Here is a 20,477-nt window from a genome sequence, read left to right on the forward strand (position 1 = left end):
ACATGACATCATCATATGGGCAGTCCAGAATTGTTTAAAGGCATCGTAATCTTAGTATATATAAACTTTTGACTTTGCAGTAAGTAATAAAAATGCCTTAAAACATTCTCTCTCTCTCATTATTCTGGCATTTAGCAAATATTAATAATTATGGTAATCCTAATTGACCTAAAATGAGAAAGGTTTATTCTGATTTCATGTGAGATAGTGAGAAAAAACATGCGTATGTGTCTTTTTATATAGTGTATGTAAACTTCTGGTTTCAACTGTATATAATGATATATTTAATTATTTGATGATATTTAGCTTTTATAACGTAAAACATAACGTTTGAAGTCCTATTCCAGCGTTCTTTATTTTACCATTTGTTAGCTATTAGTAAAGTACGGTACTTACCGTTCGCTGTCTTCTGCTGTTTCCGGCATCAAGATGACTGCAGCTCTTTTTTCCCGGCTCACACAGCAGACTGTTACTTCCTTTTTAAGAAAACCTTCACGCTATCAGTATTTGGTCAGTATTTCACCTCAGTATTTGTAAGCCAAAATCAGGAGTGGAAGAATCAGAGGGAAAGAATAATAGAAAAACGTCACCACTTCTGTATTTATCACCCACTCCTGGTTTTGGCTTACAAATACTGATGTGTAATACTGACCAAATACTGATAGTGTGACTGTGGCTTTAATGTAAGTCTTTGAGAGCCTCATATAAAGCACTTACATTGAGAAAGTGACTTTTTCATCCACACTGAGACGAGGTGAGCCGTCTGGTCACAACTGCTGTCACATGATGAATTATTTTAATGCATACACTATACATATATTAGTGTTAGATGTCGGGAAATAAAAATCCCAGCAGGAATGGGACTTTATGTTTATATGCAGATTTTAGTGACTTTATCATATTTTGCAGGCACCCTAAATGAAGGAGTTGTTTTGCTGAATGAGGCCCTGGTCCAGTTCAACAGTGTGTATGGAGCCATACATCCCGACATTGCCATGTGCCTTCGTTTGCTTGCCAGAGTTAAATTCATTTTGGGAGATATCACAGAGGTGAGAGTCATTGCTGAAATGTTCCCAACATTTTTTGCACACACAATGGTCACTCTTTTACACTTGTATCCAATAACAACATATCTCAGGCTTGAGATGGCTGGAGCCGTAGAGCTCCTACATTTATCCAATTGCCATACATTACATCCGTTACATTTAAGATTAGTTGTGGTCTTAAAGATTTTATGTATTAGTTATTTTATCCCTGAATGACCTGTGAATGTGGAATTGTAGAAATGATGATGATCTACACTAAATAAATGGTGTTCTCCCATAGGCTCTGGATAATCAACAGAAAGCAGTAATAATGGCAGAGAGGACATTGGGCTATGACAGCAGCATCGCAGTTCAGGACTATGTACGTTTGGTCTAATGGTCCTATACCTATAAAACTAATGTTAACAGCTGTAGAATACTGACTTCATTGTATCTTTTCAACAGGTCCTCTTCTCTCATTACTGTTTTGCCAGTGGACAATTACCGTTAGCATTGAAGCTGCTGTACCGTGCCCGATACTTAATGCTGATCATAGCAGGTGAAGACCATCCAAGTATGGCTACACTAGATGTGAGTATGATCTGTGAATTATATGTGAACTTCAGGGCTGTATACAGAAATCATGGGACCCAATAACAGAAGTCCATATTGGGCCACCTATTTAACCCCCCTCCCCCGGCAGGGTCACAGAAAAGCATATTTCACAACTTAACAGCCCTTACAGAGTAAGTTTGCTCCTATTGAAGCCACTTGGTGTTCTCATGCACTATGATACTCCTTTCATGGCCCCCATAAAGCATGTTGTCAACAAAGGTGCCCCCCAAATATGGTATGATACACCCACAGTGAATTCCTCCACAGTATCCTCTACACACACAGTATGATGTCCTTACAGTAACCCCCCACCTGCGAAGTATGATACCTAACAGTGACTCCAGCACAGTATGATGGCCCCCATAGTGACCCCAACGAAGTACAATTCCCCCACACTTCACCATACACAGTATCATGGCCCCAACACAGTCCTCCCACATGATATGAGGTCCCTCACAGCCATTCACCCAATATGATGGCACCCACAGTCTATACAGTGTGATAGGTCTCCATACAGTATAATGGCCCTACATCTCTTCAAATAGTATGATGGACCCAACACTATCCTCCACACAATATGATGGACCACACACACAATACAATGGCCCGCAAACTGTATAATGACCCCCACATAACCCTCCAAACAGTATATTGGCCCCCCACATGACCCTCTAAATAGGATAATGTCTTCCCTATAGTATTCGAAACAGTGTAATGCCCCCCATAGCCCTCCAAACAATATAATGGTGGCCCACATAGCCTTCGACATATGATGACCAGCACGATGTGTGTGTGTATATACATATACATGCATGTGCACTAGCCTGAGCCCTTTCCTCCACTGCTTCGGTCTCTGCAGCATGTGTTCTGAATCTCTGTTCAGGCTCGATGCAGTGACGTCATCATGCCTGGTGCACTGAGAGCTCAGATGCACAGGGAGAGTGATGTAAGAGGAAGTTGCCAAGCCACCCCGATTCTCAGATTCACAGGCCCTATAGCGGGTGCATGGTTTGCTGCTGTTATTCGTATATCACTGGCGAACTGCTATAGATCATAATAAGTAAAAGTTGAGAATTCAACAAGAATATTTAAAGGGAATCTGTCAAAAGGTTTTTGCTGCTTCATCTGAGATCAGCCTGATATGGACAAAGAGAAGCTGAATCCAACGATGTATCACTTAGTTTATTAGGTGCAGCCGTTCTGACACAGTTTTTAGATTTAGCAAAGTAGCAGATCTGAGGAAGCTTCCCCTGCCCGCAAAAGACCTTGTATATACAATGTCTATAGACAATGAGCTCTCTATCACAGGCGGGAGCTTGTTGAACTAGCATGCACAGGCTGCAATGATAAGCTCCTGGTGCTAAAACAGTCATTGCAAGCAACACCACAAGACTTGATAAAAGAGGTATCGCCGAAATCTGTGTTTTAACCCCTACAGCATGCTGTCTTCAGATTACATAGCAAAAACCTGCTGACGGATTCCGTTTAATATCCCTATCATACACCAGATTCTGCCCTCTATTGGCCCTTCTGCCTTGTTATGAAATAGAAATAAGAGAAAGTGCCATACACCACTCATTGTTCTGATCTAGACGCCCGGTCATCGCGATGTGTCTTTTCTCCCTGGCAGAGTAATATTGGCGTGGTTCTACAAGCTGTGCTTGAATGTGACTTATCTCTTCGTTTCCTCGAGAAAGCTTTGGAACTCAATAAAAAGTATTTTGGACCGAAATCCCTTGATGTCGCTTTAAGGTATTATTAACATGATTAACATAATAAATGTACTGTACATCAGGAACACCATCTATGTATGATAACCTTTCTAAAAAAGCACCTTGACGCGTGTGTATACATTTTATATCAGAACTGTACCTTTTATTTCACAAAGTGATCTAGATGAGATAGACACTTTAAAGAAAAGCAGACATTCTTCTGGTAATAAACAGCACCTCTTATGTCCACGGAGAATGTCTGGTACTACAGTCCATTCCAATAAACTAGGTTGCGATACCAGACACAGTCACCAGAAGAGAGTGGCGCCTCTTTTGGGAAGAAATAATATATATTTTTTAAATTATACCCACTTCCAGCTGTTTGCAATATTGGGTTAATCTAAACAAGCACCAACCTTTATGCTGCACTCGCTTTTAGGCCTCATTCAGTATTTGGTCAGTATTTTACCTCAGCATTTGAAAGCCAAAACCAAGAAAGGAACAATCAGAGGAAAAGTAGAATAGAAACATATGCACCACTTCTGTATTTATCACCCACTCCTGGTTTTTGCTTACACATACTGAGATAAAAAACTCACCAAATACTCAACGTGTGAACACGGCCTTAATATGTATGTAGGTCCACATGCAGTGGACTTTTCTGCCACAGATTTAACCTCTTCTATATTGAAATTAGAAAATAAGAAAGTGGTAAAGATCTGCAGAAGAAAATGACATGCTGCAGGTTTAATACTCTGTAGGTCAATTTCTGTGTTGAAAAATTCCACAAGTACCTTATATTCCCACCTTATATTCCCCATCTGCGCTGTCCTGTACAGGCTACTGGTGGGACTTCACTAGATCGAATTTATGGTGACTTGCTTCATAGACTATGATCACTCATCACGTCCGATGCACAGTCTCATAAAGCACCATTTGCTCGTGCTGTTCTCGGAATCCCGATGTGTAGGAATGATGGAAGAAATGTCATCACTCACAATTCTGACTTCTGTAGCCAAGTAGAAGAATTCAGACAGCGATGATCAAAGCACATGATCTTGTGTGGGAATATAGGGTTTTACAAGTGTTGTGGAGCAACAGCTGATGCAACACTAATAGCCTTGACAGCAAATGGCTTTGTGCCGTGTGTGTTGGCACAGAACAGCTGTCCAGATCAGTGACCTTGTGAAGGTCGTATTCCAATACTATGGAATATGTGTAAAATGCATTCTAGTTCTTTCTTGCATTGTCCTTGAGTGCTCAATTCATATACTTGTTCTACATGAAATATATATATATATATATATATATATATATATATATATATATATATATATATATATATACACACATATATAGTACAGACCAAAAGTTTGGACACACCTTCTCATTTAAAGATTTTTCTGTATTTTCATGACTATGAAAATTGTAAATTCACACTGAAGGCATCAAAACTATGAATTAACACATGTGGAATTATATACTTAGCAAAAAAGTGTGAAACAACTGAAATTATGTCTTATATTCTAGTTTCTTCAAAGTAGCCACCTTTTGCTTTGATGACTGCTTTGCACACTCTTGGCATTCTCTTGATGAGCTTCAAGAGGTAGTCACTGGGAATGGTTTTCACTTCACAGGTGTGCCCTGTCAGGTTTAATAAGTGGGATTTCTTGCCTTATAAATGGGGTTGGGACCATCAGTTGTATTGAGCAGAAGTCTGGTGGATACACAGCTGATAGTCCTACTGAATAGACTGTTAGAATTTTTATTATGGCAAGAAAAAAGCAGCTAAGTAAAGAAAAACAAGTGGCCATCATTACTTTAAGAAATGAAGGTCAGTCAGTCCAAAAAAATCGGGAAAACTTTGAAAGTGTCCCCAAGTGCAGTTGCAAAAACCATCAAGCGCTACAAAGAAACTGGCTCACATGAGGACCGCCCCAGGAAAGGAAGACCAAGCGTCACCTCTGCTTCTGAGGATAAGTTTATCCGAGTCACCAGCCTCAGAAATCGCAGGTTAACAGCAGCTCAGATTGGAGACCAGGTCAATGCCACACAGAGTTCTAGCAGCAGACATACAGTGGGGCAAAAAAGTATTTAGTCAGTCAGCAATAGTGCAAGTTCCACCACTTAAAAAGATGAGAGGCGTCTGTAATTTACATCATAGGTAGACCTCAACTATGGGAGACAAACTGAGAATAAAAATTCCAGAAAATCACATTGTCTGTTTTTTTATCATTTTATTTGCATATTATGGTGGAAAATAAGTATTTGGTCAGAAACAAACAATCAAGATTTCTTGCTCTCACAGACCTGTAACTTCTTCTTTAAGAGTCTCCTCTTTCCTCCACTCATTACCTGTAGTAATGGCACCTGTTTAAACTTGTTATCAGTATAAAAAGACACCTGTGCACACCCTCAAACAGTCTGACTCCAAACTCCACTATGGTGAAGACCAAAGAGCTGTCAAAGGACACCAGAAACAAAATTGTAGCCCTGCACCAGGCTGGGAAGACTGAATCTGCAATAGCCAACCAGCTTGGAGTGAAGAAATCAACAGTGGGAGCAATAATTAGAAAGTGGAAGACATTCAAGACCACTGATAATCTCCCTCGATCTGGGGCTCCACGCAAAATCCCACCCCGTGGGGTCAGAATGATCACAAGAACGGTGAGCAAAAATCCCAGAACCACGCGGGGGTACCTAGTGAATGAACTGCAGAGAGCTGGGACCAATGTAACAAGGCCTACCATAAGTAACACACTACGCCACCATGGACTCAGATCCTGCAGTGCCAGACATGTCCCACTGCTTAAGCCAGTACATGTCCGGGCCCGTCTGAAGTTTGCTAGAGAGCATTTGGATGATCCAGAGGAGTTTTGGGAGAATGTCCTATGGTCTGATGAAACCAAACTGGAACTGTTTGGTAGAAACACAACATGTCGTGTTTGGAGGAAAAAGAATACTGAGTTGCATCCATCAAACACCATACCTACTGTAAAGCATGGTGGTGGAAACATCATGCTTTGGGGCTCTTTCTCTGCAAAGGGGCCAGGACGACTGATCCGGGTACATGAAAGAATGAATGGGGCCATGTATCGTGAGATTTTGAGTGCAAACCTCCTTCCATCAGCAAGGGCATTGAAGATGAAACGTGGCTGGGTCTTTCAACATGACAATGATCCAAAGCACACCGCCAGGGCAACGAAGGAGTGGCTTCGTAAGAAGCATTTCAAGGTCCTGGAGTGGCCTAGCCAGTCTCCAGATCTCAACCCTATAGAAAACCTTTGGAGGGAGTTGAAAGTCCGTGTTGCCAAGCGAAAATCCAAAAACATCACTGCTCTAGAGGAGACCTGCATGGAGGAATGGGCCAACATACCAACAACAGTGTGTGGCAACCTTGTGAAGACTTACAGAAAACGTTTGACCTCTGTCATTGCCAACAAAGGATGTATTACAAAGTATTGAGATGAAATTTTGTTTCTGACCAAATACTTATTTTCCACCATAATATGCAAATAAAATGATAAAAAACAGACAATGTGATTTTCTGGAATTTTTTTTCTCAGTTTGTCTCCCATAGTTGAGGTCTACCTATGATGTAAATTACAGACGCCTCTCATCTTTTTAAGTGGTGGAACTTGCACTATTGCTGACTGACTAAATACTTTTTTGCCCCACTGTATCTACAACATCTGTTAAGAGGAGGCTTTGTGCAGCTGGCCTTCATGGTAAAATAGCTGCTAGGAAACCACTGCTAAGGACAGGCAACAAGCAGAAGAGACTTGTTTGGGCTAAAGAACACAAGGAATGGACATTAGACCAGTGGAAATCTGTGCTTTGGTCTGATGAGTCCAAATGTGAGATCTTTGGTTCCAACTACTGTGTCTTTGTGCGATGCAGAAAAGGTGAACGGATGGACTCTACATGCCTGGTTCCCACCGTGAAGCATGGAGGAGGAGGTGTGATGGTGCTTTGCTGGTGACACTGTTGGGGATTTATTTAAAATTGAAGGCATACTGTACCAGCATGGCTACCACAGCATCTTGCAGCGGCATGCTATTCCATCCGGTTTGCGTTTAGTCGGACCATCATTTATTTTTCAACAGGACAGTCACCCCAAACACACCTCCAGGCTGTGTAAGGTCTATTTGACCAAGAAGGAGAGTGATGGGGTGCTACGCCAGATGACCTGGCTCAGTCACCAGACCTGAACTTAAAGCAAACCTGTCACCTCCAAAATCGATGGTGAGGTAAGCTCACCGGCATCAGGGGCTTAGCTACAGCATTCTGGAATGCTGTAGATAAGCCGCCGATGTTACCCAAAAGATGAGAAAAAGACCTTAGATTATACGCACCCAGGGGTGGTCCCGATCTGATGGGCGTCTCAGGTCCGCTCCGGCGCCTCCTATCTTCATTACATGACGTCCTCTTCTCTTCACGCCGCTGCTCCAGCGCAGGCGTACTTTGTATGCCCTGTTGAGGGCAGAGCAAAGTACTGCAGTGCGCAGGCGCCAGTAAGGTCAGAGGGGCCCGGCGCCTGCGCACTGCAGTACTTTGCTCTGCCCTCAACAGGGCAGACAAAGTACGCCAGAGCCGCGGCGCAGAGACCAGAAGAGGACGTCATGGAGGCGCCTGAGCGGACCTGAGACACCCATTTGACCGGACTGCAGCGGGACCGCCCCTGGGTGAGTATATTATAACCTCTTTTTCTCCTCTTTCAGGTAACATCGGGGACTTATCTACAGCATTACAGAATGCTGTAGATAAGCCCCTGATGACGGTGAGCTTACCTCACCATCGATTTTGGGGGTGACAAGTTCCCTTTAATCGAGATGGTTTGGGGTGAGCTGGACCGCAGAGTGAAGGCAAAAGGGCCTTTAAGTGCTGGGAACTCCTTCAAGATTGTTGGAAGACCATTTCCGGTGACTACCTCTTGAAGCTCATCAAGAGAATGCCAAGAGTGTGCAAAGCAGTCATCAAAGCAAAAGGTGGATACTTTGAAGAACCTAGAATATAAGACATAATTTCAGTTGTTTCACACTTTTTTGTTAAGTATATAATTCCACATGTGTTAATTCATAGTTTTGATGCCTTCAGTGTGAATTTACAATTTTCATAGTCATGAAAATACAGAAAAATCTTTAAATGAGAACGTGTATCCAAACTTTTGGTCTGTACTGTACTTCTTCCTCGTGGATCACCCGCATTATTTGTACTCACTATTTTTGTCGGTTTCCTATATACATATTACAGCTACTTGGCCATATCCTATTTACGAAGGATAGTCTTTGTAGGTGTAAATGGTCCACATGAAGGACAGGCAGACATTTGTGGCCATAATACGGGTGCAGAAATGCTTTGATATTATGCTCATATAAAGTTGGTAGAAGCCTCTCACCGCTGTGGCCAATCATGGATTTTGGATGGAGAACCTATAAGTTCTGAGCTGAGGTTACAAGACCAGTACAAGTGGAGATGCACTCCTGTAAAGCTGCGTCATCCTCCTGATTTCCTCCAGTAGGTCCAGTGTACTGCTGCCATTCACTGACTGTGGGAATGGCAGTATCCTGATAGTACTCTTTCCCTATGCACAGTAGAGCGCTGAATTTGTTTCTTGCTGTACCCAAAACATTTCCTTATTCCTTTTTTGCAGTCACCATTTGATTGCACTAAGTTACACAAGCAAAGTAGAATTCAGATCAGCAATGCAGCATGAGAAAGAAACATTCACTATCTACAAAGCTTTGGTAAGTGAGTTTACGGAATATTTTTTTCTTATGTTCTATAATAAAACAGGATAATTCATTAGTCTATGTACCTTCTAGTGATGAGCAAACATGGCCGGATAAGGTGTTATCTGAGCATGCTTGTGTGCTAACAAGAGTGTGTCTTCGATGTGCTTGAAAAATATGTTTGAGTCCTCGGGGCTGCATGTCTCCCAGCTATTCGACAGCCGCAACACATGCAGGGATTGCCTATTTTTCTTATTACAGTAAGACACATCCCAAGTTAAAAAGAATCTGTCAGCAGGCTTTTTTCTCATCTGAGAGCAGCCTGGTGTAGGCAAAAAGAATCTGAATCCACTGATGTATCGCTTAGATTACTGGGTGCAGCAGTTCTGACACAATCAGAGCTTTTAGATTTAGAATGAAGCAGAGCTGAGAAAGCGAGCCCCGCCCACACCAGCCTTTCTATGTATAAAGTCCATAGACAGTGAGCTGATTATTTGCTGATCTTTTCTGCAAATGTTACTGTCCAAGTGATAAATCCTTCACAGTTACTAAACAACAGCACGCACTTGGACAAGTGACACATCTCTGAAGTATGTGTTTCATCCTCTATCTCCTGCTGTATTCAGATTACATAGCAAAAACCTGCTGACAGAATCCCTTTTAAGAGAGCATAAAATAAGAAAAATAAATTTCCCATACTTGTTAAACGGAATCTTTCAGTATGTTTTAGCTATCCAATCCGAGCGCAGCATAATGTAGACGCTGAGAGCCTGATTCCAGTGATGCATAACTTACTGGGCTGCTTGTTGCGGATGCAATAAAAAAGTGTTTTATCAGTAGCAGATTATCATCAGAGGACTATTTGTCTCCTGCCATGTAGTCCTTCTGCTCTGTGTTACCACCTACCCAAACACTGATTGGCAGCTTTCTATGGACGCTCTAATTTGGCAGAAAACTGCCAATCAGATGTGTGGGCGGGGTTACACAGGGTTCAGCATTCTGAGCACTGCTACATTTGCAGCAGAGAAAACAATGTTTGCATCAGAATGCCAGCATGTAGACGCATCACTGGTCTCTGCCCTGACAATTATGCTTCTCTCATGTTATCAAAAACACATAGCAAAAACCTGCTGACAGATTCCCCTTAAAGGGAACCTGTCACCCCCCCCCAGGCGTTTGTAACTAAAAGAGCCACCTTGTGCAGCAGTAATGCTGCATTCTGACAAGGTGGCTCTTTTAGTTCTGGATGCTCTAGCTGCCGAAATAATCCGTTTTGTAATTTGTCCTAAATACCTTTCTTCAGTCCTGGAGGCAGGCCTTTCCCCCCTGCTGCAGACGCCACACAGCCGTCACTCAAGTCTTCTTGGCGCCGGGCGCCGCCTCCTCACCGCTGTTTTGGAATGATCCGGCGCCTGCGCTCTTTTCTCCTGCCTTGGGCAGGCGCAGTGAGCGCTGCCCGTCCTCTGTGCTCATATGCAGTCCAGCTGACTGCGCCTGTGCGGACGCCCTGCCTGTGAATCCCAGCCCCGGAGTGTGAATAAATCAGAAGACACTGCGGGGCTGGGATTCACAGGCAGGGCGTCCGCACAGGCGCAGTCAGCTAGACTGCATATGAGGACAGACGGGCAGTGCTCACTGCACCTGCCTAAGCTCGGCACGCAAAAAATAAGCCCTCACCCAACCCCAGATCATGAAAATTGGAGACGCTACGGGTATCGGAAAATGGCGCAATTTTTTTTTTTCTTAGCAAACTTTGGAATTTTTTTTTTAATACTTAGATAAAATAGAACCTAGACATGTTTGGTGTCTATAAACTTGTAATGACCTGGAGAATCATAATGGCAGTTTTAGCATTTAGTGAACGTAGCAAAAAAGCCAAACAAAAAACAAGTGTGAGATTGCACTTTTTTTGCAATTTCATTGCACTTGGAATTCTTTTCCCGTTTTCTGTTACACGGCATGGTAAAACCAATGGTATCGTTCAAAAGTACATCTCGTCCTGCAAAAAATAAGCCCTCACATGGCCATATTGATGGAAAAATAAAAAAAGTTATGGCTCTGGGAAGGAGGGGAGCGAAAAACGAAAAAACGGAAAAAGCTCCGGGGGTGAAGGGGTTAAAACTTCCCCAGCAGTATAAAGAAGTGGTGGGGTCAGTATCACTAGTTTTAATGCACAAGTTTGCATTCCGATGGGTTTTTTATTGGTTTGGAAGCAAGCACACCTCTTAAGTGAAAAAAAAATAACCCAGAAGCAACTAGGATGTCACCTGAGAAACAAATCTGTCCTTTCTCTTGGATGGTAACACTCACAAGGATGTGTGAATATAGCCTTAGTCATATATTTCTATAGAATCAATACCAGACAATATGAAATGAGTAAAATATCACCCCAGCAAGTCTTAAAGAGGTTGTCCACTACTTTTTCATTGATGACCTATCATTAAAAGCTGCAGATTCAAATCAATAGGAGGTGGAGGTGCAGTACCCTGCCGCAGCCACTACCAGAAGACTGAGCAGGTCCGCAAGGTCGCCGACAGCGATAACAACTGATCGGCAGTGGTGCCTGGTGTCGGACTACGACTGATCAGACGTTGATGACCTATCCTAAGGAAAGGTCATCAATGGAAAAGTAGTGGACAGCCTCTTTAAGTCAATGTAAACAGCCCATAAATTCAGTTTTCTTCTGCCATCATTTCTAGCTTGGTGACTGCCATGTACGTACTAGAGAAAGTTCTGCCTTCCTGAAACATGTTACACGACAAGCCGTCAACTTGCAGCGGACCATGAATGAGATCTACAAAAATGGATCTATTTCATCCTTACCTCACGTCCAGGTATGCCTATCAGAATTTGTAATGCAGTGATATGGGTGAGCCTATAAAAACATTATACATGGCACTGAAATTCTGGATCATGTACTTGTGGAGTGCACCCCCATAGAAATATTTTTTACCCTTTTCAACTGTCACATTCACATGTACAGTTGTGCTCAAAAGTTTACATGCCCCTGCAGAATTTTTGCTTTCTTGGCCTTTTTTCAGAGAATATGAATGATAATACCAAAACTTGTTCTCCACTCATGGTTAGTGGGTTGGGTGAAGCCATTTATTAACAAACTACTGTGTTTTCTCTTTTTAAATCATAATGACAACCCAAAACATCCAAATGACCCTGATCAAAAGTTCACATACCCTGGTGATTTTGGCCTGATAACACACACAGAAGTTGCCACAAATGGGTTTGAATGGCTACTAAAGGTAACATCCTCACCTGTGACCTGTTTGCATGTAATCAGTGTGTGTGCATAAAAGCTGAGGGAGTTTCTGGGATCCAGACAGACTCCTGCATCTTTCATCCAGCCACTGATATTTCTGGATTGTGAGTCATGGAGAAAGCAAAAGAATTGTCAACGGATCTACAGGAAAAGGTAGTTGAACTGTATAAAACAGGAAAGGGATACAAAAAGATATCCAAGGAATTGATAATGCCAGTCAGCAGCATTCAATTTGTGATTAACAAATGGAAAATCAGGGCTCTGTAAAAACAAAACCAGATACAGGACTCTCTGAAAACTAGCGATGTGGCTGTTTCAAGATGCACAATAAGGAGGCACTTGAGGAAAAATGGGCTGCATGGTCGAGTCGCCAGAAGAAAGCCATTACTGCGCAAATGCCACAAAGTATCTCGCCTATAATATGCAAAACACAGAGACAAGCCTCAAAACTTCTAGAACAATGTGTAACGCTCGCGCCGAGACTGATTGGTGCGGGCGCCTGGGGGTGTGGCCCCACTGGACCACAGACCAGACTACCCTGGAAGGGGCGTAACTAAGTAGCTTCCTTGGTGTTCGCTGGAGCCTCTGATGGTGAGGTCAGACTTGTGCAATAGGAAGCTACCAGGTACCACTCCAGGGTGGAGTCGGACTGTGGATGCTGATTCCACCGGGGACAAGACACAGGCAGGCACGGCTGTGACACTGGCTGACAGACGGGTATGGCAGAGGCCCTGACGGGCAGACTGGCTTGACGGAGATGCAGGCAGACGGGCGCGGCTGGCTCTCAGGCGGGCACGGCTGGCACTGGCAGACGGGGCTGATACTCTGGTAGGAACTGGTATTCAGATGGATGTATGAAAACAGGTAAGAACCTGTTCAGACTGGAGAACATAAAGAAACAGGTAGAGACCAGTACGGCAAGTGCAGAATAAAGGTAGAGCAAGAGTGGAAGCAAAGCAGAATCACAGGAGGCGGAGTAAGAGCAGGAGGTGGAGCTATGAGCAGAGAAGGAGAAGGCAGAGCTATGAGCAGAGAAGGAGAAGGCAGAGCAAAGAGTAGAGAAGGAGAAGGCAGAGCAAAGAGTAGAGAAGGAGAAGGCAGAGCAAAGAGTAGAGAAGGAGAAGGCAGAGCAAAGAGTAGAGAAGGAGAAGGCAGAGCAAAGAGTAGAGAAGGAGAAGGCTGAGCCAAGGACGGAGCCGCAGGAGGCGGAGCCAAGAGCGGAGATGCTGGAGGCGGAGCGGAGACGCAGGAGGCAGAGCCAAGAGCGGAGATACTGGAGGCGGAGCCAAAAGCGGAGACGCTGGAGGCGGAGCCAAAAGCGGAGACGCTGGAGGCGGAGCCAGGAGCGGAGACGCTGGAGGCGGAGCCAGGAGCGGAGACGCTGGAGGCGGAGCCAGGAGCGGAGACGCTGGAGGCGGAGCCAAGAGCCAGAACCGCAGGAGGTAACGCCAAGAGCCAGAGAGTGCAGAACCACAGGTTGTGGCGAGGGAAGCTGAGAGGCACAGAACCACAGGTTGTGGCAGAACAGAGCAGAGAGATGCAGAACCACTGATAGTGGCAAGCAGAGAGGAAAGATAAGGCGGAGGTACACACAGCAGAGTGGGAAATGACAAATGACAAAGAAGGAACAGGAACGGACATAGACCAGAGTTCAGACAGGAACGGACACAGATACACAAACAGAACACAGATGAAGGCCTGCAGTATTGCAGCCCTCTGAGACAGGAAACAGACACGACCTGGCAGCTCAGTAGCAAATGCTAACTGAGGGGAATAGTTTGCTCAGGCATCCTCCAATGGGTAAGGATGCCTTAAGTATCAGAGGCCTCAAGGCTATTGGCCAGGAACACCCCAGGGAGGTGCACACAGTCTAAATAAGAATCCGGAGTGGCTGGCGCCGCCCCCCTATGTAAGTGTACACAGAGCAAGCCGCCATGAAGCACATGGCATGGAGCCGGCAGCAGACAGATCTCACAGCATGGCACTGGGTGAGTGAGTTGATGTGACAGGCAGGTGGGGAACGGAAGGCCATGCAGTGATGCCAGCAGGGTTGTTACACAATGTGTGCAATGATGAAACCAAAATTTAGCTTTTTGGCCACAACCATAAACGTTACATTTGGAGAGAGGTCAACAAGGCCTATGATGAAAGGAACACCATTCCTACTGTAAAGCATGGAGGTGGATCGCTGATGTTTTGGGGATGAGTGAGCTGCAAAGGCACAGGAAACTTGCTCAAAGTTGAAGGAAAGATGAATGTAGCACATTATCAGCAAATACTGGAAGCAAATTTGCACTCATCAGCCCGGAAGCTGCGCGTGGGACGTACTTGGACGTTCCAACATGACAACGATCCAAAACACAAGGCCAAGTCGACCTGTCTTTGGCTACAGCAGAACAAACTGAAGGTTCTGGAGTGGCCATTTCAGTCTCCTGACCTCAATAGCATTGAGCCACTCTGGGGAGATCTCAAGCACGCAGTTCATGCTAGACATCACACGAATTTACAGGAACTGGAGGCCTTTTGCCAAGAAGAGTGGGCAGCTTTACCATCTCAGAAAATAAAGAACCTCATCCACAAGTACCAAAAAAGACTTCAAGCTGCCATTGATGTTAGAGAGGTCAAAACACGGAATTAAGAAATGGGGTATGTGAATTTTGATCAGGGTCAGTTGGATGTTTTGGGTTGTCATTATGGTTTTAAAAAGAGAAAACACAGTAGTTTGACAATAAATGGCTTCACCCAACCACCAGGTTTTGGTGTTATCATTCATACTCTCTGAAAAAGGCCAAGAAAGCAAAAATTCGGCCGGGTATGTAAAAATTTGAGCACAATTGTAAATGAAAACTACCCTTATGCTCCGTGCACATTACGTCTAAAAAAAAAAAAAATAAAAGATTAGAGCAGGCAGTGAGCAGCTGCTGTAGGAATAAAGCCTCACCTGGGAAAACTCAGCGGCTGCACCAGGGTCTAAATGCCACAGTGTTCACATAGTCTAACAGTGGTGTTACACAGCATTTTTACAAAAACATATTGGTTTTTTTGGGTTTGTTTTCTTATTTTGTAGCAGAATTTACTGCATTTACAGTAGATATTAGTTGCCAAAAAGGAAGATACATAATGCACTACAGTATTATATTGTATAGGTTTTGTTCACACTTTGAATGTGTTTTGTTGGGATCCTTTACGTTTTATAAGTTTTCTATTTACTTCACTATAAAAGAAACACATAAAAAATGTGTCTATAATGAAAAAAGCCTCAAACGCTTATAAAAATGCAATAAAATCATGTCATTTCTTAGAAATAGGAAAAAAATGCAAAAAATTGATGTGTGAAGGAAACCTAAATGTGCAGCCCGTTTTGCTCTGTGTAGTTGTCACGTTTATATCCCTTAGGCCGGAGACACACTGGTGCGAGAGACGGCCGAGTCTCGCTGGTTAAAAGCAAGCTGTGGCACCTGCACTCCGGAGCGGAGCGTGCGGCTCCATAGCAATACATGGAGCTGCACGCTCAGCTCCGGAATGCAGGTGCCACAGCTTGCTTTTAACCAGCGAGACTCGGCCGTCTCTCGCACCAGTGTGTCTCCGGCCTTATGGCTACTATATGGTAAGAGTGGTAAAATGAAGACACTAGGGAGAACTAATGAACGAGTGCAGGGCCTAAACACATGGGAATTCGATTTACCCCCTTCACTTTAATCCTTGCTTCAAAAGGATGTGAACACTTTCGGTAACAGTTTTTGTTTTACACCTAAAGCAAACCTGTCGTGTTGAAAATGGTATCTGATCTGCTGGCCAGATATTGTAGAGCAGGAGGAGCTGATTAGATTGTGCTATTTTTGTGTATATAGTTTCAGTAAATCTTAATTGAAATCCCTGGCGTTTGTATACATAGGAGTCCGGTGGGCGGTCCTATTCAGTGATTGGCAGTTTTTCCTGTCTAAGTATGCATGCTGTTGTCAATCACTATTAGCAGCGCCCCCTGGACTCCCATGTATATAAACACCACGGATTTAGGTGAAGAAAATAGAAGTAATACTGAATCTTTACCACCAAACCTATAAATCATTCAGCTACTCCTTATGTACACCATGTTGTCTGCAGACTTGTAGTTTAGGACCAGATAACCCTTTTAAGTGGCATTCTTTTTTACCTTGATAGTATTGTATTTTGTTGCACTGATTTGAAACATGCTTTACATTCACAGATTGTTCCTCCAGGGATTGACACATTATTACAACAGCTAAACCTCTTAAATGGCATTTTACGGATTAATGTTGGGTAAGACATAACCTATTGTAGTTTTTTTTTTTTTTAACTACTATACATTCAGAATGATTCACTGGAATTTTTCACACAATGTATTTCATTTAACTTTGCAGCGTTAGTGAACAAAATGGTAATGATAACCCATCCGAGAAACAACATTCCATAGACAGCGGTGAAGAACAATCAGAAGAAATTTCTGGAGCTCAAAACTCAAGCACTGAGAATGTACGGGATGTGACCAAAGATCAGAGTAAAGTTGAAGAGCAAAAAGCAGAAGCTGAAGACCAACCTCAAGATGCCACTGCAGGACAAGATAAAGTTGAAGGCCAACCCAAACATGTCACTCAAGAAAAGGATAAAACTGAAGGCCAATCTGAAGGTGACATTGTACAAAATGATAAAGTTGAAGAACAACCAAAAAATTATACTACAGAAATAGATAAGACTAAAGACCAATACAAAGGTGACACTGCAGAGAATGATAAACCTGCAGAGCAACCCATGAGTGACAGTACAGAAACACATAAACCTGAAGACCAACCCAAAGGTTACACTGCAGAAAATGATAAACCTGAAGAGCAACCCAAGAGTGACAGTACAGAAACAGATAAACCAGAACAGCAACCCAAAGGTAACACTGCAGAAAATGATAAACCTGAAGAGCAACCCAAGAGTGACAGTACAGAAACAGATAAACCTGAAGACCAACCCCAAGGTAACATTGCAGAAAATGATAAACGTGAAGAGCAACCCAAGAGTGACAGTACAGAAACAGATAAACCTGAAGACCAACCCCAAGGTAACATTGCAGAAAATGATAAACGTGAAGAGCAACCCAAGAGTGACAGTACAGAAACAGATAAACCTGAAGACCAACCCAAAGAGGCAACTGTAGAAAAAAATGGAACTGAAAACAAAATTAAAGAGGTAATTGAGAAAAAAGAAGTTAAAGATCAAAACAAAGATGGTGTGAAGGGTAAAAATGGAGATGATGGTCAAACAGAGGAGTGTAAGGAGCCTAAAGAAGAAGCTGAAGAAAGAAAGGGTCACAATAATGAAGCAACTAAAAATGGTGATGCCCAAGATATGGCTAAGGAACAAATTAATGCCACACAGTAGAACAATATAGCTGCAGAACAACATAATAAAGCTGATTAACAAAATGAAGGACCAAGGGATGTTAAGAAACATTTAGCTGATGCTGAGACAGAGGAAAAGGAAGTAAATGACAAAGTGATATCTTTGAGCTTCTGGCCTAGAAGACCAAGAAACACTATATTAGGAATTCTTCTGGTGATGATCAAAATGCAAATTACTTTTAGTTAGCTAGAAAATTAATTACCGCACTTCTTTTCCACGAATACTCAGGATTTCGGTGGTAATTTATTCACGGCAGAATATTACCACGATATTAGGTCCGGACTAGTTTTTCTTGTAATGTGACATACATCTAGCATGGCTTGTAAAATGTCGGTAATGTCAGACTTTATATAGAGATTTTCTATCACAATATTGTGACAGAACCCCTTTGTAAACATATACCGATAGTTCAGGATATTGGTGCATATAACTCAGGGCTCCTCAAATGTTGTGCATTCAATCCAATGCACTGATATGTCACTTGAAATTTTGTAATTTTTTACAAAAATTCTTATTCAACACTAAAATCCATCCATTACATGTGGTCCATGAACCTTAATGGGGACAAGAAAGTAATTCTGCACCAAGGAACAGCCCTATATCTAGTGGCTTACTATTCGCTGTGTTCTTGGCAAGGTAGGCTAGGGCTATGGAAATTTATGTGTTAATATATTACATTAGTAACAATTATAAATCATAATACAAAGTCTAAGTGTTCTAACTTTTACTAACGTTATATACACATCAGGTGAAGCAATGCAGGTCAATGCATACCAGGCAGATGAGTATAAGTCATATCCTAAGAATATGGGACTAGCCGCTGTATCCCAATGTGTACATATTCTATAGCTTTTCTTTTTATTTTTGCTACTGTTTAGATACAAAAAATGCCAAAACTGTGCCTATATACACACGCATAACTCTTATATCCAGGAATTACCCACCAAGAGAGCTTTCTTTGAGATGATCATCTGGCCAATACAGGTCTACCGTCTGAAACCCCAAGTGATTGTCCCTGATCGTTTTGGGGAAGTTGTGGTCAGCCAACATTTTCTTTCCACAGCACATATTTGCCATTAGGAATCAATGGGTTTCCAAATTTGGGAGTCACCGATTCTCAGGGTGCACTTCAGTTTGGTTTATACAGTTGGGATTAACTTGTCGTTTTAACTTGCGTTGATGCAAATATGGTAAATTAGGAACCTAAATCAAGATCTCAGTGATGCTCATGTGCGGAGCTGTTGTGTACCCTTTAGGCATAAACCTTGTAATACATCTCCACAGCTAAACTACACACCTACTTCATCCACACATAACCTATAGGGACGGGCGTGGGTTAAAATCTACTGATCTAGTGTCTTCATAGAGTTCAGGAGCTGCCATTGCTCAAGTTCATAAACCGACCATATGAAACCACATTTTAAGGGGAATCGACCACCTAATCTGAGAACAGCATAATGTAGAAACCCTGATTCCACTGATGTACAACTTACTGACCTGCTTGCTGTAGTTTTTATAATCTACTGCTGAGAAAACAGCAATTTTATCACTAGAGGTCTAGTAAACCGGATACCATGTAGTCCTCCATATTCATGAGCTCTGTATAACTCCACCCACAACACTGATTGGCAGCTTTCTGCCTAGGCACAGTGTACACAGAAAGCTGCCAATCAGTGGTCGGGGGCGGGGTTATACAGAGTGCAGCAGTCCGAGAACTGGAAGATCTGCAGCAGAGAAAACACTGATTTCATCCAGTAATCAGGATCTCTACCCCGACTCATGTGGGGTAGCAAAAACACTGGTGACAGGATCCCTTTAATTATGCTGTATGTGAACAGATTTATGACCTCAAATTTTAGGTAGAATGACAATTAAAACATTGCAGTGACACCAATTACTTTATTTTTACTTTACTATCAGCCGTAAAATCTACCAGTGATATTTCTCACTGTAACCTGGATGGAATAATTTTCATTTTCAGTAAATCGTACAATTCAAGAAATTTAAGTACGGATTGCTACCCTATACATTTACTGTTCAAGCAGTACATAGCTGACAGTAAGGAAAGATGCGAAACACACAAAGGACACACAAAATTACTATATTATTACAAGTTAACGGTTTGGTAAATTATGAATGTTTTGTTAGATAAATCCCCCTAGTCACCCGCACCATAACGCTAGACTTTACTACTAGAGTTTTTTGCTTTTAACCTTGTCAACAGTTACAACAAAAGTTTACATGTTGTGGTCTCAGTCCGTTGTCTTTTGACACCATCTTTACAGGAATCAAGAGGCTGAACCGATGTGAGAGATACATTTTACTATGCAACGATTGTTGTCTTCTTTTTTTCTATTGTTGTTTTTACTTCTTTTTTAAATAAACAATTATTTTTTGCTGTCTAAAGACTTTACTATGCCTATACGTCTATAATAAACCTGGCAATCAGACTTTTTGGGACTTTTTGTATTCATTGTATTTAGTGAATGTGAATTGATACTATTAATTGTCCAATGAGTTACAGCACCGGTCACTATAGATTATATTGCAGTAAATGGTATTTAATAGGAAAACAATTTTAGTATCGGATGAGGAATAAAACAGGTGGCATGTTACAGAACAACCCTGATACATGTATATTGTACACTGCTCAATAAATAAAGGCAACACTAATATCCTATATCCTAGATATCACTTAATGAAATTTTCC

The 20,477-nt window shown here is 42.4% G+C and overlaps 1 protein-coding gene across 1 annotated transcript in view; it reads left to right on the top strand.

Moving 5' to 3' along the window:
* LOC143815776 (clustered mitochondria protein homolog) overlaps positions 1–20,217 on the top strand; it is a 73,127-nt gene extending 52,910 nt beyond the window's left edge. The window contains exons 19-26 of the mRNA XM_077295377.1: positions 910–1,049; positions 1,327–1,407; positions 1,491–1,616; positions 3,271–3,392; positions 9,006–9,099; positions 11,784–11,918; positions 16,566–16,639; positions 16,741–20,217. Of these exons, the coding sequence (XP_077151492.1) occupies positions 910–1,049; positions 1,327–1,407; positions 1,491–1,616; positions 3,271–3,392; positions 9,006–9,099; positions 11,784–11,918; positions 16,566–16,639; positions 16,741–17,746 (1,778 nt within the window). The 3' untranslated portion in view covers positions 17,747–20,217. The remainder of the gene's footprint in view (positions 1–909; positions 1,050–1,326; positions 1,408–1,490; positions 1,617–3,270; positions 3,393–9,005; positions 9,100–11,783; positions 11,919–16,565; positions 16,640–16,740) is intronic.
* The last annotated feature ends 260 nt before the right edge of the window (positions 20,218–20,477 follow it).

Source organism: Ranitomeya variabilis, chromosome 1 (assembly GCF_051348905.1).
Source record: "Ranitomeya variabilis isolate aRanVar5 chromosome 1, aRanVar5.hap1, whole genome shotgun sequence".
Taxonomy (NCBI): Eukaryota; Metazoa; Chordata; class Amphibia; order Anura; family Dendrobatidae; genus Ranitomeya; species Ranitomeya variabilis.